Source organism: Thamnophis elegans, chromosome 11, assembly GCF_009769535.1.
Source record: "Thamnophis elegans isolate rThaEle1 chromosome 11, rThaEle1.pri, whole genome shotgun sequence".
Lineage (NCBI taxonomy): Eukaryota > Metazoa > Chordata > Lepidosauria > Squamata > Colubridae > Thamnophis > Thamnophis elegans.
In genome coordinates, this window is record NC_045551.1 from 7,994,753 (window position 1) to 8,012,710 (window position 17,958).

The 17,958-nt window shown below is 40.1% G+C and overlaps 1 protein-coding gene across 1 annotated transcript in view; it reads right to left on the reverse strand.

The window, feature by feature from the left end:
• Positions 1 to 3,179: 3,179 nt before the first annotated feature.
• The window catches only part of TDRD5 (tudor domain containing 5), a 36,388-nt gene continuing 21,609 nt past the window's right edge, over positions 3,180 to 17,958 (reverse strand). Inside the window, exons 12-18 of the mRNA XM_032226853.1 lie at positions 15,524 to 15,590; positions 12,428 to 12,628; positions 11,093 to 11,251; positions 8,190 to 8,417; positions 5,574 to 5,663; positions 4,191 to 4,362; positions 3,180 to 3,531 (exon numbers count right to left, since the gene is read on the reverse strand). Coding sequence (XP_032082744.1) covers positions 3,272 to 3,531; positions 4,191 to 4,362; positions 5,574 to 5,663; positions 8,190 to 8,417; positions 11,093 to 11,251; positions 12,428 to 12,628; positions 15,524 to 15,590 — 1,177 coding nt within the window. The 3' untranslated portion in view covers positions 3,180 to 3,271. The remainder of the gene's footprint in view (positions 3,532 to 4,190; positions 4,363 to 5,573; positions 5,664 to 8,189; positions 8,418 to 11,092; positions 11,252 to 12,427; positions 12,629 to 15,523; positions 15,591 to 17,958) is intronic.

Consider the following 17,958-nt stretch of genomic DNA (forward strand, 5'->3'; position numbering starts at 1 on the left):
AAGCAGGAGACTCTCTACCTTTTCAGACAAGTGGCTCTCCAATCTCTTTTTAAATGCCTCCAGTGATGGAGCACCCGTTTCTGAAAGCAAGCTCTCACTGTTAGGAAGTTTCATTCTAGGATGTTTCTCTCCTTGATTAGTTTTCATCCATTGCTTCTTGTCCTGCCTTCTGGTGCTTTGGAAAATAGGTTGACCCCGTCTTCTTTTGTGGCAGCCTCTCAAATATTGGAACACTTCTGAAAAATAGCGGCGCTCCGCCAGCTTTGTGAAATGCAGCCCGCAACTGCTTGCCAGGAGACCCTATGGGGTCAAGTCACCCTGGAGGGGTGGCATTTCATTGATCACGAGGAAACTGCAATTTTCTCGTGGATCCGAAGAAAGCTCTCTTGAATGGCAGCAGGGATGACGGCCATTTTGGTCTGTCACAAGCTGGGACAACTGGGACACTAAGATCTTGTGCTGAAGCGGTGTGTGAACAGAGCAGTGAAATTGGGTGGGATAACTTCCAACTTCTACCAAAAAGATTTAACCCAAGTTAAAAATTACAAAAAACAATCTCCAAATAGTATTTGGAGTATTTGGTTATTACCTTTAAAGCCCTACATGGCTTAGGGCCAGCATACCTGCGAGACCGCTTACTGCCACATACCTCCCAACGGCTGGTGAGATCCCACAGGGTGGGCCTCCTTCACATGCCGTCAGCCAGACAATGTCGGCTGGCAGCTCCCCGGAGGAGAGCCTTCTCTGTGGCTGCTCCAACCCTTTGGAATGAGCTACCCCCAGAAATCCGGGCCTTACCCACTCTCATGGCCTTCAGGAAAGCTGTTAAAGCCTGGCTTTTCCGGCAGGCCTGGGGCTGTTGACCTCATTGTTGAGGTCCAGCCCCGATCAGAACGAATGTATGTGTGGTGATTTTAAACCTGTCTTTTTATTTCTATTATTTCTTTTTTCTTTTGGTTGTAAGCCGCCCGGAGTCCTTCGGGATTGGGCGGCCTATAAATCGTATAAATAGATAGATAGATAGATAGATAGATAGATAGATAGATAGATAGATAGATAGATAGATAGATAGTAAGAATGCAGCGATTGGATTTATGGAAAAGGATTAAAGACTAAAAATTAAAGATTCAGACGCAAAATAAATATTTAAAGGATGTTTTAAGCCTGGAAAAAAGTTGAATAACATTGTGAAAAGTGATTATTGGGAGAAATTGCTTTTCTAAACTCTATTTTTAACCCCCCCTGAATAGTTGACAGCTGTTTTGATTTTACATTCTGTTGAATGCTGGAATTGGGAGGAGGGGAGCCATCTACTGGAGGAAGATTACTGAAACATGGGAAATCTGAATTAAAGTGATGAAAGGAGAGAATGTAAACAACACCTGGGAGGCTATTTGACCTTGACTTTATCTTAGCAGGTGATTTGGAGGCTTGGAAATATCTACTGAGCTGTTTGAAGATTTTTAAAGCAACTGAACTATAAATACTAAAAACTTATTGAACTGTTTATTGAAAGGTGGATTTGAAAGATTTGGGGAAACCTGGTAGGGCAAGCTGGATTTGATTTACTGAAATTATTTGATAGATCAAAACGATAGAAGGGAGGGAGAGAGAAAAGGGAGAAAAAGATAATAAGAAAAGACAAATGAATTTAAAATTTGGATAATTGGAAAGGTGTAAACTGGAAACTATAAGGACTGTAACGTATACATTTATAGCTTTTAAGGACTAGAAAGCTAGAGGACTTGGAGGAATAATTCTGGGATAGGTTTTATTAATAATTGACCTTTTTTTGGAGTTTTTAGATATTGGGATGAATATTAGAGATACATCAAGTAATTTTTAATTTATTAATTTGGTACAAAATGACTCAGCAGGAGACAATAAAGTTCTATGAAGAAATGTTAACGATGGTTAAAAGTTTTTATGAAAGTGTGACAAAGAATCAGAAGGAGATGATGGGATTGTCCAAAGATAAAGAACTGAGTGTAGAAGACCCTCAACAAATGGTGGGAAGAGATGAACAAAATATTCAGAACGCAGATGAGAAATCAGAAGGAGTGGTGGAAGAGACAAATCAAAATAAGCTACAAGAAAGCAAAATCAATGAAAAGACAATAACAATAAATACTAAGAATCCATTCCTTAAGAGCTTACAATAGCACAAAGAGAGAAAAGACTACTTCCCAAAAATAATTTATAGGAGTCTGGGGAGGGCAAACACAGCCCCCCCCCCCCCCCAGGCCCTCTGGAGGCTTCAGGGCTGAAGCCTCCGAAGGGCAAAAAACCACCTTATGTCGTTGTGACTTCCAGTTTGCTCGTAGGGTGGTTTTTAGTCCTCCGGAGGCTTCAGGGAAGCCTCCTGAAGGTCCCAGAAGCCTCCGGAGGGCTTAAACCGACCCTACGAGCACACCAGAAGTCCGTTCCTGAACTTCCTGTTTGCCCATAGGGCCGGTTTTTTGTCTGAAGCCTCCGGAGGGTCTCCGGGGGGGGAGGGGAGCTCTTTTCACCCTCCGCCCTAATTCTAACTCACTCCCACTCACATTGTACATCTGCAGGAAAATATTGAGACTGAATATTTTAACATGTCATTAGAAATGCTGAGAAGACCAAATGTAGCATTCATATTAATTTAAGCTCTTTCCCAGAAAACTGCATACACTTTAAAAAAAAAAAAATAACACTGCTTGGTTATTACTAAGGCTGGTACCACACTTCATATCTGTGCACATGCTACACTATTACAATATCCTAGGTTGGCAAGAACTCAATATGTACGAAGGCCGATATCAATAAGGAATTGGCAGCTGTCGTTTGACATTGTTGTAAATGCTGCCCTCAAACTCAATGACTCTCCCAGCCTATAGAAATATTCATACAATTTAAATAAGACAGTTCATTGATTATTTGTAAAACTATTATATTAAGAGTAGAAATGTTAACATATAACAAGATACAGTAATATACAACAAGAAAAGCAAAATATGGAGAAAAGTCATGGCATAAATTGCCCAAATTTTAGTTGGGCTTTAAATTATAATTTCTCATAGGCTCAAATTACAAGATTTTTATTTTTCATTTTTTTTTTTGCTATTGTCCAGTTAACTAGATCAGTGTTTCCCAACCTTGGCAACTTGAAGATGTCCGGACTTCAACTCCCAGAATTCCCCAGCCAGCATTCGAATTCTGGGAGTTGAAGTCCAGACATCTTCAAGTTGCCAAGGTTGGGAAACACTGAACTAGATGAACATTGAAGTCTTTAGGAAATCTTTCATACTGACGTTTCTGATAGCTTCAGCTTCCTAAAGTTAAGGGGAAAATATCCGCCAGAGGAAAGTAACCGTGCAGATGCTCCCAAGGCAACAGCTGGACTGCATGGAATACAAAATTTTGAAGAGCCCTGAAGCTCAGCAGTAAAGACCAAGGCATTGTGACCAAGGGCACAAGGTTCAAAGTAATCATTAGCATTATACACAGAAATTGTTTGAGTTCCAGGAGCACCATTAACCGTGTTCTCTGAAGCAGGTCTTCCTACGTAGTAAAGAGAAGAAAAAGTGGTTAGAAATTTATTTGTTATAGGTCTTAGATCCTGTTTTGCCCTGACCGATCTCACTTTAACTAGTTCACATTTCTATAATGTAAGTATAGATTCTGCTTTCCCACATCTTCTCCTTAAATTATTCCAATTCCACTTTTGATTAAACTAACATGAGGTCATATAAAGTTACTCAACAAAACCCAATTTTCATCATGAACAGGAAGTGCTGAGTAGAGGAAGCTGTTCTCATGTCCCTAGAGGAAACCTCTGTCTAGACTTCATGATGATTTCTTATTTGAAACACGAAGACCAATAGAATCGGCTGTGTAAACCAGTACCTAATGTTTCCCCATTTCCTCCCCTAGCTCTCTCATATTTTCACTTTAAATGTTAACTCTTTCAGAATCAATATGTTCCATACTATTCTGGTTAGCCACCATTCCTGATATCTCTGAATTTTAGCTCTTCTGGGATTCAAAAGAGACTTCCTATGGTTCAAAAGTTGATCATTTTGTAATCTCTACTGAATCTGATTGTGTAGCACCAGTTCAGCTACAAATCCATTTTAAAAGGGTATATTTTAGGAACAAATTTAGTAATACTATAGCAATAGCAAAGTTAGGATCATTAGAAGATCAATGAGTAAATATACCATGCAACACTGATGTTGACGGAGGAAGCTGGGAATGGCAAGCGGACGATTTGTTTACATCTGATTCATTTTGACTCGGCTTTTCTGGTTTCTTGGAATGAACAATGGAAACATAAAACTCTTCTAATGTTTGTGAAAAAGAATCAGGTATATCTCCAACAGAGGATTCTGTCTGCAGTCAAGTAAAAAAAAAGAAACCTGCTTTAAAACACAGGATATCCATTTGACGGACATTGTTACAATAAAAATGAAGCATAGGTCAGTGATAGCTGACCTTTTTCTATAGGTGTTCCAAAATTGTGCCCATGCGTACCCACCCACCTGCGCATGCGCCTCGCGCGCTTGCACATGACACCCCTCCTCATGTATGCACATGACCCCCCCAATACAGAGGACAGGAGTTTTTTGAAGCCTGGGGAGGGAGAAAATGGCCTTCCCCACCCTCCGGAAGGTCGAAAATCAGAGGGCCGGAGCGCACATGTATCCCGGAGCTGAGGGCTGCCGTGCCGGCAAATATGGCTTTGCGTGCCACCTGTGTCACGCATGTCATAGGTTCGCCATCACGGGCATAGGTGGTCACATAAATTTGGAATGGCAAATACGGCAAATATCTGACAACTCTAACAATACACCTATATTTTGCATATCTTTTAACAATCCCTATAGACTGAGGAGTATAGTTACCTATTTGAAATGTCTGCAAGCAAACAAGCCAAGGACTCCACAGTCCGACCCAGTTCAGCTAATATATATTTTCTTCTTTTGGAGTTGCCGTAGAGCATACAACTGTCCAGTCTAATAAAAACATTTATCCTAAATAGAAATATGTTGTGGCCCGGCAGGAACCGGTGGAGCTGCCGCCAGACTCCGACAGCGAGGGGTCTTATGAGTCGGTCCTGGAGGAGGTGGAGGACTCTGGACAGGGTGCCGATTCCGAGCAAGGCGAGGAGAGACTGGTTGGCCACCAGGTGGCGCCGGAGCCTTGGATCAGAGGGAGTGATCCAGAAAACACTTGTGAGTTGTTTCAGGATGCACGCTGTCGAAGGGCTATTTGGCGGCAAGAATGAGATGATTATGCTCAGCTGATGCTTATTAAGATCCTCTTCTGATTATAAGAGACTGCTTGTGCCACGCCCTTTTGCAGAAGTCAATGTTCACGATTAAGAGAAACCAACTTGGAGAATTGGTTTGTTGTGAGAGCTTGTTTGCGTTGGCCTAGATTTGTAGGACTTGCTGCCAGAGTGCTTATCTCTTTGTTTATTTTGGGCTTGCAGCCAACGAGAGTCTGGACTGATTAAAAAACATTCTCTTTTACGTTTGTTTTGGTTTTCATTCCTGGACGGAGGAGGGGAGTCAGAACAGAAATATTACAAATCAAATTACCTTGGTTTCTGCTGCCAAGCTCAGAATTTCATTTGGATGTTCCAGACTTGGATCATCTGCTATCTCAATGGCACTGGACACATCCCCGGTCTGCCAAAAAAAGGACATTTATTCCAAGCAGAAAATGACCTCCCTCCAACCCTTAGGTCTTAGAGGGAGATCCAACATTTAAAGTGATGACCAAAGAACCAAAATGGTGAGGAGAGAACAGAGGAAAACAATTTACATAACGGAATTGCCTGGGACTCAAAGTACTATGGTAGCAGCAGTGTTAGATATGTTAATAGGGAGTGAAGGTGAGCCAAGGTGGCGCAGTGGTTAAATGCAGCACTGCAGGCTACTTCAGCTGACTGCAGTTCTGCAGTTCGGCTGTTCAAATCTCACCGGCTCAGGGTTGACTCAGCCTTCCATCCTTCTGAGGTGGGTAAAATGAGGACCCGGATTGTTGTTGGGGGCAATATGCTGACTCTGTAAACCACTTAGAGAGAGCTGAAAGCCCTATGAAGCAGTATATAAGTCTAACTGCTATTGCTATTGCTATAGTGAAGCATGGGATATAGGCTTCACTCAGGTCCGCTTTCCAAGTGGGAAGGTTTAATTTTATCGGCTGAGCAAGCTGAGTGGGATGGGCTGCCAGACAGCTCCCTTTAAGAGAGAGAGAGCTGTCTGAAAACCGGCACGCAGAATGTACCAAGCCTGCAATAAAGAGCTGGAGTCACCATCCCGAGTCCTGCCTGTTCATTCAACTCCAGCTTTTAACAAGCAGTGCGTCACACACTGCTATGTTCTCAACAGTACTCCTGTCTGGAGAAGTCAGATCAATTTCTCCATAGCCTCCAAATCTTGATTATGGGATTCAGCATGGGGCTGGCTTTGAAGGTAATCAATGTCTCCTTCAAGTCCAGAACAATTTCTGGGGACTTCGTAGATATATCTGGGCTGTCTTCTTGACAACACAACAGTAGAAATTGTTTGCCTTTGTTTTCTTCTTAGATGATTTTGACATCCCAATCTAACCTAACTTAAACCCAGTCTAGGTACTCGCCAGCCCTGACCCTGTCCAACTTCTAATCCCAGATATCAACAGACAGGCACTGCTAAATGCTGAAGTGCTGTTAAAAAGGAATTTAATATTTTGAATGAAGCAAAAGCCCGTTATCAAATCAGCATTATTGTAGCAACATTAAAGTTCTGATATTATGTGAAAGCATTCATATCTGTGTCTATCCAATCTGGGAACAATGTTCTAAATGTAGCTAAATGCCTGCTTCTTACTGCTCTGTGAGACCTTAACATCTGTTATTTGAACATAACTTTTAGGACATTTAAGGTTTTTCTAGTAGTGGCATTCATGTTATGAAATAAAGGTGGATCTTTACTTACAATTGGTTCAGTGGTGGGTTTCAAAAATTGTTCAAACCTACTCTGTGGGTGTGGCCTCCTCTGTGGGAGTGGCTTGCTGCCCATGTGACCGGATGGGAGTGGCTTGCCGCCCATGTGACCGGATATGAAGATGCCGACGACACTTGTCAGAACCATCTTAAATTACCTTGCACACAGCACTGGCATGCATAAGAATATGATGTAAACTTGTTTTTCAAAAGACATCTTTGGTTTGCGTTAAAACAACTTCAACACACGCAATGTTCTGATTGCACCACAAGCGCAGTAGTCATCCTTACCTTTCACAGAGGCACTGAGTTTTATAAATATGAGCGTGATAGTGCAGAATAATCATATCCAAGGACCAGTGGTGGGTTTCAAAAAACTTTTGGAACCTCTTCTGTAGGTGTGGCCTGCTTTCCGGGTCCACTGGTGGAACCTCTTCTAACCGGTTCGGTAGATTTGATGAACCGGTTCTACTGAACTGGTGCGAACTGGTAGGAACCCACCTCTGAATTGGTTGCTTAGTGACTGTTTGAAGTTATGGTGGACATACTAATGAACCAGATTCAAAGTTCTGAGAGCTGGGCAACCCAGCTAGTCATGTGATCGTATTTTGGGCCTGCATTTATGGCTCTTTGTCTGACTTCCCAGTCATGTAACCACAATTAACATTAAACTTTTGCTTGCCAGAAACCTGCATTTACTTTGTAGAAAAGTGGTTCGCTTAACAGACACTGTTCACTTTACGACCAGAGTTTAATGACCCCCCACAAGAAAAGTTATAAAATCAGGTTGGTCACATGATGACCAGCTTAGTGACTGGCACAAATTATGACAGTGATTTTGGGCTCAATTACAGTTGTATGTCAGAGGATACATGTACTGTTCCCAAGTTCAAATTGAAAGCATTTTAAAGCAGGCATTTATCATTCCCTTAAATTTTCCAAAATATTTTGGTATTCTACTCCATGTGGTATGCTTGCTGGCTGGTAATAATTTCCTAGTCTGTTTTTACTGCCATGCAGTTTCCTTATTTTAGTATTTTTGTATTTTACCCTTTTTAGTTGCAATCTATTTTCACCAATTTAATGTTTATGCATACAGATAAGATTATAGTTTTCTTTAAAAAAAATCTATATACTACAAACTCTGAATCTTTGGGATAAGAGAGCATTGCATCTCAACTGAAGTTTCGGATTAGTAACACGAAAAACCAGTAACAAAATCTACCTTTTGAATCACACCTTGGTTGTGTTGGATCTTATTTTTGTTGCTTTCATGGCCTGAAGTCTGGTCAGAAACTACCATAAAATCAGGATGTAAATTATCAGAAGCATCCTCATTTTTCTTTTGTTCATAAGATGATGAAGGCAACCAGTTCTCATCCCAAATTTCTTGGCAAAAATACACCGGCTCCAGGTATGGTACTTCAGGATCTGAGGACTGGCTTGTTGTATGCTAAAAAACGTTTACAATACTGTCATTTTAATTATATATTTAATTTCAAATACAGTATTTTATAGAATTTGTTCACTGGAAAATCCTGCACAAAATTCCATTTATTAAAAGTAAATACAATCACACTTTTGGCCATTTTGTTCAATTCCTACACAGTACAAATAATCCTCGCTTATTGACTGCTTGTTCAGCAATCACTCAAAGTTGCAAAAGCACTGAAAAAGGAGATTTATGAACAATCTTTAAAGTTGCAACTGAATAAATACTCCCACATATTTAACTTTTATCACTTTGCAATATTTTATTCATGTATTTTTCTATTTACTATCTTTTCAGTATACACATAGAAAATGCTAAATAGTTGAAACTATCTTATTTTAAGTTTATGTATGCTTCATTTCTCAACCCCACTAATATATCTAATTATGTAATTTCACATTCATTCATTTAAAAGGAAGAACACTGAAAAATGTATCAAGAGGCATTAACATTTGATTGCCACAGAAATATTTTAAACATTATGAGGAAATATTTATGTAAGATTATCTCATTCCACAATAATAATAATAATAATAAAAATAATAATAAAAATAGTAATAATAATAATAATAATGGAGACTTGGCAGAACAAAGCACTGCATGGCCAATTTCTGGAAAAAATAAAAGATAAAGTGGACAGTGAACAAACTTGGTTATGGTTAACAACAGGTACATTAAAGAAAGAAACAGAGTCACTAATCCTGGCTGCGCAAGAACAAGCTATCCCCACAAATGCCATTAAGGCCAAAATCGAAAAATCCTCTGATGATGCCAAATGCAGACTTTGCAAAGAAGCTGATGAAACTGTTGATCACATACTCAGCTGCTGTAAAAAAATCGCGCAGGCTGATTATAAATTGCGGCACAATACAGTAGCACAAATGATCCATTGGAATTTGTGCAAAAATTATAATATTAAAACAGCAACAAACTGGTGGGAACATCAGCCTGAAAAAGTCACCGAAAATCAGATGGTCAAGATCTTGTGGGATTTCCGTATACAAACGGACCAAATACTAGTGCATAATACACCTCACACTGGTTGAGAAAAATAAGGTCACAATCATAGACATCACAATACCAGGTGATAGCAGGGTCGCTGAGAAGGAATATGAAAAAATCGCAAAATACCAGGACTTAAAAATCGAAATTCAACGACTATGGCACAAACCAGGAGTGGTAATTCCAGTGGTAATCGACACACTGGGTGCTATTCCAAAAGCACTGGAATCACATTTAAAACAGTTAAAAATTGACAAAATCACCCTCAGTCAAATGCAAGAAGCCGCACTGCTTGGATCTGCACGCATATTACGAAAGTACGCTACGACGTCCTAGGCCCCTGGGTGGGGCCCGACTAGTAATCAATGCCAAATCCGGCGAAACAACTGGCCGCTGTGATACAGTTCTCTTGTTGCGATAATAATAATAATAAAGCTATGGAGAGGAAGACCAGTCAAATAATGACGATTATGTTGATAGAATCTACCAATCAAGGAAATTATGTGGGTGTAGAATATTGTAAGTACACCAGACTTGAGTTGAAAGGAGAAAAGGGGGCATTGGAATACTATCTGAAGGACAGTGCAGTCTCCTGCTGTGGCTTTCCCATCTGCAAATGAGTGCTATAGTTGGTTTGGGCAACCACAAAACACCCATTTACTAGAAAGTAAACCAGAAGGATACTCTTTCATTACCCCCTACACTGTTCACTACCATACTACTTTTTTTCTTCTTCTAGGTAAGCGAGTGTACATCTAAAGAAAACACTGGATTGCGGCCGTGGCACGACAAAACCGCGGTCCACTAAAGCGCGCCCGATTAAAGCGCGTACCTAATGTCATCAGCAGCGCGACAAATAAAATTAAAAATAAATTAAAATTAAATTAAAGCAAGCCGATTCACATAAAGGTAAGGGTTAGGTTTAGGGTTAGGTTTAGGGTTACGTTAAGCGTTAGGGTTAGGTTTAGGGTTAGGTTAAGGGTTAGCGTTAGGTTTAGCGATAGGTTAAGGGTTAGGTTTAGGGTTAGGTTAAGGGTTAGGTTTAGGGTTAGGTTAAGGGTTAGGTTTAGGGTTAGGCTTAGGGTTAGGTTTGGGGGGGGTTAGGTTTAGATTTACACGTTAATTTTAAATTTACCGCTCACAGCATGCTGTTTTCGTCGCACTGTGATGACGTCACGTACGCGCTTTCGTCGAGCGTGCTTTAGTCTACCGCGGTTTTGTGGTGGAACCGATTGCGGCTACCCATCATTTTCATTTTCATGTTGGGTCCAGAATAACTACTGGGAACAGAGGTAATGTTGGAGGCTGATGTTCTGTTACGCATCGTGCCAACACTCCTTTTAATTTAAAAATATGAAGACAGATTGTGAAGAAAGTCAGATCAATGCTAAACAATTGTCAAGTGCTGCAGTGCACAATGCAAGCCACCCAGAAAAACTGTTTGCTTTTGACTTTAGAGAATCCATCTGGCTCAATGTAATATTTTGGGGATTCACCCAACCATACAGCCATATTTACTAGATGCTAATTTTAGAAGAAAAACTTCCTCAAGTCTTCTGGGGGTTTTAAAGGAACAGAGAAAAAAATACGTAAATAGTATGAGGAGCAATAATCAGATGCTCAGATTTTCCCACCTGTGAAACTTCTTCATTATTGCAAGTCTCTGAATTTGTTCCTGGGAAGTTCACAAGAAAATCCTCCTGAAGCAATGAAGGGTCTGCTTCTGTGAAATCAGCAGGCTGGTTTCTGTGCAGTTTCATGTATAGCGTAAAAGGATTTAGCTCGTTGAAGCCCTGTTAAAAGTAAAAACAAAGAAATATTTAATAGCTTCCAGCCTGATCTTAGAAACAAGCTGCAACCCAGGGTGGTTAATGGTATGTGGGAAAGACCTTGGGCAAAGAGTGGCTGCCAGGGGATGGCCACATAAGAAATAGTGTAGCTCACGGTTCACCGACAAAAGGGCGCCCGACTAAACCGCGGTGACAAAACTGAGTTCTGAACCGCGCCGACGAATGAGCGCTGAATCGCGCCGACAACAGCGCGCTGACAGAAGGGCGCTGTAAACCTAAACCTAACCCTAACCCTAACCCTACCCCTAATGCTAACCCTTACCTTAACTTAAATCGCCCCTCTGTCAACTCGCTGTTGTAAATCGCCCTTCTGTCGACGCGCTGTTGTCGGCGCGTTGATGTCACGGTTTTAGCGACGCGGTTTTGTCGGCGCGCTTTTGTTGTGCGCGCTTTTGTCGGGTCACGGTAGCTCACAACTATAGTAGCTGGGGCAAGAGGCTCAGAAGAGAGCCTCTGCCATTTCTTCAGCTGTAATAGAAACGGGGGAAGAGGATGACTGCATTTTCAGACTTGCAAGGTTCTGTCAAGGTAGCTTACAACAAAATAGAATTAACTCATCTGGTTCTGATTTTTATCTGTTTAACATACAAGGTCGTCAGGATGAAACATTACTTGTTTTCATTTGCTATTTTCATACAGCTCAGCTTGAGGACTTCAGTTCTATTTATATGATGCTATCTGTACCTGAAGGTAGAGTTACAAACAGAACACTAATTTGTTAATTAGGTATGATGCCAATCCATCAATAGGCTTGTTTTCCTATTATTGATTTTTGATTTGTAGTCCGATTAGAAAATTAGGCTGTTTTAAAGGTAATTTTATGGAACCTATTTCTTTATATCCAGATTACTTTTTAAAACTTTTTTTTAAAAAATGTAAAAACTTTTTTTAGAGAGATAATTGATACGTTTAAAAAAATTGTATGATTATATCGCTTTAGCAATTGTAAAAAAATTAACTCCCTCTTCCAATATGGATTTCTTTGACACAATCTGTTTCCCTTATGATCGTCTTGTTCCATTTTTCTTTTCTTTTCGGTCCAGCTCAAGCCAGTCTGAGAATTACTTGCCATAATTCAGCACTGAGACCCTGCCCCATCATAACTTGTCTTCTTTTTACCTTGGAAGGAATGTTCTCCCTACAAATGAGTGCATGACCCTCTGAATTCAAAACATTGTGCAAGTAGACGTCCTCATCGGAACTGGTATCACAAAGGAAGAGGTAAAGGACATCATTTATATATTCATCTACCAATCCCACCAGCAATTTCAGCTCACAGAGTCTTCGGAATTCCTTTATAGCATCGACAGACCAATCACCCTTTATGCAGGAAAAAAAGAGAGGACAAAGAATAATATAAACCAAAGCTTAAATTTAGAATCAGAAAAGCACAAATTCAGGTATTCTCACAGTCATGGAAGCCTTCAGAATAATCCCTATTTTTCAGCCTCTTGTTATTTTCGGAAAATTTGGAGGGAAGAATCTTGTGCTATGTATGTTACATTCGACCCCGGAGCGGGAAGGGGTACAAATTTAAAAAATAATTATATTTGCTTTGTTTTTCTTGATTTTTTGCCAGTCTGTTTTTAAAAATCAGCATTTTAAATTTAATTTCTTTCCTTGTTAATAAATCATCTGTCAGGCCTGTAGTTATATTCCTTTTAGGATCTTTGGCCTGCCACACTTTCTATTATTTCACTATGCTGTTTCATTAGTGTAGTAGTTGGGAGGGGGGAATATAAAGGAGTAGAATTGTGGAATGTGTTGTTGTCATTCTTTTCTAGAAGCCCAAGGTCATCTTTTGTCTCCGCACCTCTACACCTGACCGGAAGCAGCTGGGTGGAGATGCCAGCGTGGCCGAAGAAGATGGGACCATGTGATGGATTTATGGGTGTGGGGATAAAATCATGAAATTTCAACTGGGTGGAATCCCAGGAAGTGTTCAGAATTGGGATTCCACAGATGGTTGCCAACATGTCTGTTTTATTAAATTGGAACTTTAAGGATAGCTCTGCCTTTGACTCTGATTTAATTCTGCATGATATTTGGAACGTTGACACTAACTTTTCTTCTCTTCACCTGCTTTTAAATTTTCAGTGATGTATTCATTCCCTGACTTATTCAACAGTTCCAATATTTAAATTCTGATGCTAACATTGCTCTGTAAGCAAGACAAACCTTATTCTTTCCCAATATTGCAACTTATTTTTTCTTTGAACCCGTTTCAATTGTTTATAAATTATTTAAATCTAAAAAAATCCAGACACTAAAATACAATAAGCAAAATATTAAAATCAATACACAAACTACATGAAATTACTCCAGAATCTTGCCTAGTACTTCCCTGCTCTGTTGTTCCCCCTTGACTCCTCCCCTCACTTAATATCAACCCAATTCTTACCCCTTAACCAATGCAGCTAGCCCAAAGTCCTGTAGTTTTAGTCATTTTCTATTTTTACAGGCAGATGTGGAATCAAATACTTTTTATTTTCATTTACTCAAAAGTTTTATCCTGACCCTGCCCATTTTGAAATGTGACTTCTGATACACATACACATATATGTCATTCATTGACAGAACAATGTAGATTTAGGTTAATTTAACCTGGCAAGTGTGAGTTAATATAGTGGGCAAAGAGGGATTGCATAGGACTTTTTAATGTATGTGTATCATTTTTTTCCCCCTTCTGTTTTCCTCAAGAGGGATTCTTAAGTTCAGTGTTATCTTCCTTTCTGCTAAATAAGGCACAGATCTCTGGATTGAGGGGAGGCCTTTTCAGGAATAGATGAACATGCTTCAAGATGTAAGTACGGTATGTATTTACTACTGCGTCTAAATTCACCAAAATGAAATAGATCCCAGAAAAAGATAAGATGTTGTCTTGAATACTTTGGTACATAACATATTCCAGGAGGCAATCAAACTATATGAAAAATACAGGTCAATTCTTGATCAGACATCAAGCTTGTTACAGCAAATTTCAAGGGCTACAACATAGGTTTCTGTTGTGGCCCAGCAGGAGCCATTGGAGCTGCCGCCAGACTCCGACAGTGAGGCGTCTTATGAGTCGGCCTCGGAGGAGGTGGAGAACACTGGACAGGGTGTCGACTCCGAGCATGCGAGGAGAGACTGGTTGGCCACCAGGTGGCGGCAGAGCATTGGATCAAAGGGAATGTTCAGGAAAATATTTGGGAGTTGTTTCAGGATGCATGCAGGCGAAAGGCTACTCGAAGGAACAACGGCATAATTGTAGGAGATGATTGTGATTAGCTGATGCTGATTAAGATCCTCTCTTGAGTATAAAAGAGAATGTGTGTGCCACGCCCTGGTTGCAGGAGTCAGCGTTCTGGTTCACATTCATGATTCAGAGAAACCAACTTGGATAAGTGGTTTGCTGTGAGAAGCTTGTTTAATTGCTGCCAGAGAGCTTATCTCTTTGTTTATTTTGGGCTTGCAGCCAACAGGAGTCTGGCCTGATTAAAACATTCTTTTGTACGTCTGTTTTGGCTTTCGTTCCTGGACGGCGAAGGGGGGTGGTGTCAGAACAGGTTTCCTTACAACAGATTATTTTTATTTAGTATGTAGCATCTACAGAGGTCATGCAATCACTTCTATACACATAATATAAAAGGAGTCCGTGCAGATTTTACTCTGCTAGTTGTTGCTGACTATAGGAGGAGATGCTCATCTCCATTTCAAGACCATTGAGCCAGTGCTGTCCAAGACACTTCCATGGTCATATGGCCGGCATGAAGTCACAGAGCGCCATTACTTTCCCTATTTTTCTATTCGAATTTGCATGCTTTCAAACTGCTAGGTTGGCAGGATGTGGAGTGAGAATGGAGCTCACCCCACGCACGGCATTCGGATCTCAAACCTGGGCTGCTGTGTCTTAACCACTGAGTGATCACAGTGTATGTGTGTGTGTGTAGACGTACATATAGAATACAATGTACTAGATAAAATATATCTAGATAATAAATTCCAAATCATTGGGACAATCTGTGCTAGATATAAATCTTATAATCATGTATTCTAATATATGATGTGACTAACCTCACCATTAGTTTTATAGAACTTGTGCTTTAACCATTTTCTGGGTTGACTCATTCGGGAGTTTCTTCATTCTGAGCTTCTCAAAAAATTGTGATGATCTCTTCAGTTATCACCAATCTATTCCCCAGATGAGAACCAAACAAATAGGAAATTACATACCTTGCTTGGCTTCACCCAGGCTAAACAACCAGGGATAACTTGGGCAGGAAGTTTTGCATAGCACTGTCTGTTGGAAGAATGTTATAATAGGCTAATTCAGATTTATCAACAAAAGATGACTTGATGTTGTTCTCCAATCCCTTTATATGTTTTTGATTCATATAACACTTCAAGCAATAAACCATATTTAGTAAACCATTATGCCTTTATGCATACACTACTAAGCCAAAACCAAACAAAACTTCACGATAGCTTGGTTCAGTGAGTGATCCCACCACTAAACTACATACACACATCACATACACACATTACAGAATACTCTGTTGAAAGATTCAGAGCACAGCTTAACAGGTTGGCAAAATCAAAACTTGTAAAACAAATGTTTTGTTTTCTTCCTTTTAAAAAAAATGTTTATATTGCCTCTATGAACTGGTTAGATGCTGGGAAAAGCTGCAATACAAACAGTTCAGAAAACCATCACATTCATTTCCATTCACATATAATACTAAGTAATAGATGCAATTGGCAAATAAACCACAATCTTGTTTCCACCTGATTTTAGCCAAGGTGGCGCAGTGGGTAGAGTGCAGTACTGCAGGCCACTTTAGCTGACTGCTATCTGCAGTTCAGCGGTTCAAATCTCACCGGCTCAAGGTTGACTCAAGCCTTCCATCCTTCCGAGGTGGGTGAAATGAGGACCCAGACTGTGGGGGCGATATGCTGACTCTGTAAACCGCTTAGAGAGGGCTGAAAGCCCTATGAAGCGGTATATAAGTCTAACTGCTATTGCTATTGCTGATGTTCACTTCTCTGAAGTGAACCACTAACTGCTATTGCTATTGCTGATGTTCACTTCTCTGAAGTGAACCACACTTCATTCACTTTTGTTTTCAGAGCATGAAAAGCCAAAACAAACAAGCCACATTAGGATTAGCATCAAATGTGAAACTGGACAGGGATTGTGTCTATACCTGCCATTTTATCTGTGTTAATGAACTACAGTATTGGTCATCTCTAATATTCTTTTGCTTTAATATTACATAATAGTTTACCATGTTTAGATGTTCTGGCAAACTATGGAACAGAACCCACAAAGTAAAAATGACATTAGAGTGTATGAGTACAGCCTTCTCTAATCTTTGATCTTATTTTCAGATTGAAACACACTTTAACACAAATAAATATTTTAAACTTTTAACTGGGTGGATAAACTAAATTATTAAAATTCTTCAGGGTTGGACACAAGCTTGATGGTCTTTGAGTGTTTGCAAAGGCAAGGAACACACCATTTTATTATTGAATAAAACAAAACAAAAACATATAAATTAACTTTCAGAAGTATTACAAATATGTCACAAAATTCCAAAATGATATACAGTCCTCAAACTAAGTAGCAACATTTCTGGAGACTATGTTTTGACGGTATTATTATTACCCAATTTTGATAAAAACAAATCACATTTTAGTTTACATGTTGCCCAAATTCAGCACTTCCACAATATGTAAATACAGGCAATCTGCAACTTATGACCACTGCATTTTGATCAATGCGATGCAGCCATTAAGTGAGTCATATCTTGAGTTTACTATCCTTTTTGGTGAAGTAAATCAACATGATTGTTAAGTGAATTATACAGTAATTAAGCAAATCCAGCTTCCCACATTCACTTTGCTTGTTGGAAGCTATCTGGGAATGTTGTAAATTGCGATCACATGACCCTGGAATTCTGCAATGGTCATAAACACATCCTGGTTGCCAAATGCCCAAATTTGGTCACGTGCCTGTAAGGACATTGCAATGGTCGTGTGAGGACCTGTCATGATTTTTTTAAGTGTCATCATAAATTTGAACGATGGTTAAACCAATCATCATAAGTCAAGGATGAGCTATATCACTTACCTGTCTTATATCTCTTACTTTAAACATGGTCTAAAATGTCAGATTAATGGCTAACTTATCAGCCTATCAAGAACAAAATGGGAGGCTAAAATCAAACTATAACAATAACAATAGCAGTTAGACTTATATACCGCTTCATAGGGCTTTCAGCCCTCTCTAAGCGGTTTACAGGTTTAGGTTTAGGTTTTATTTATATGCCGCCCTATTCCCAGCGGGACTCAGGGCGGCTCACAAACCCAAGGGGGGAAGGGAAACACAAAAACTACAAATACAAGCATTTAAAAACAACCAACAGCCACACAGATCGAGGGAGGAAGGGAACTCATCAACCCCAGGCCCGCCGACACAGCCAGGTTTTAACGGCTTTCCGGAAGGCCTGGAGAGAGGTGAGGGTCCGAATCTCTGCGGGGAGTTCGTTCCAGAGGGCTGGAGCTGCCACAGAGAAGGCCCTCCCCCGGGTAGTAGCCAGATGGCATTGGCTGGTAGACGGAACCTGGAGGAGGCCAACCCTGTGTGATCTAAAAGTACAAACTGA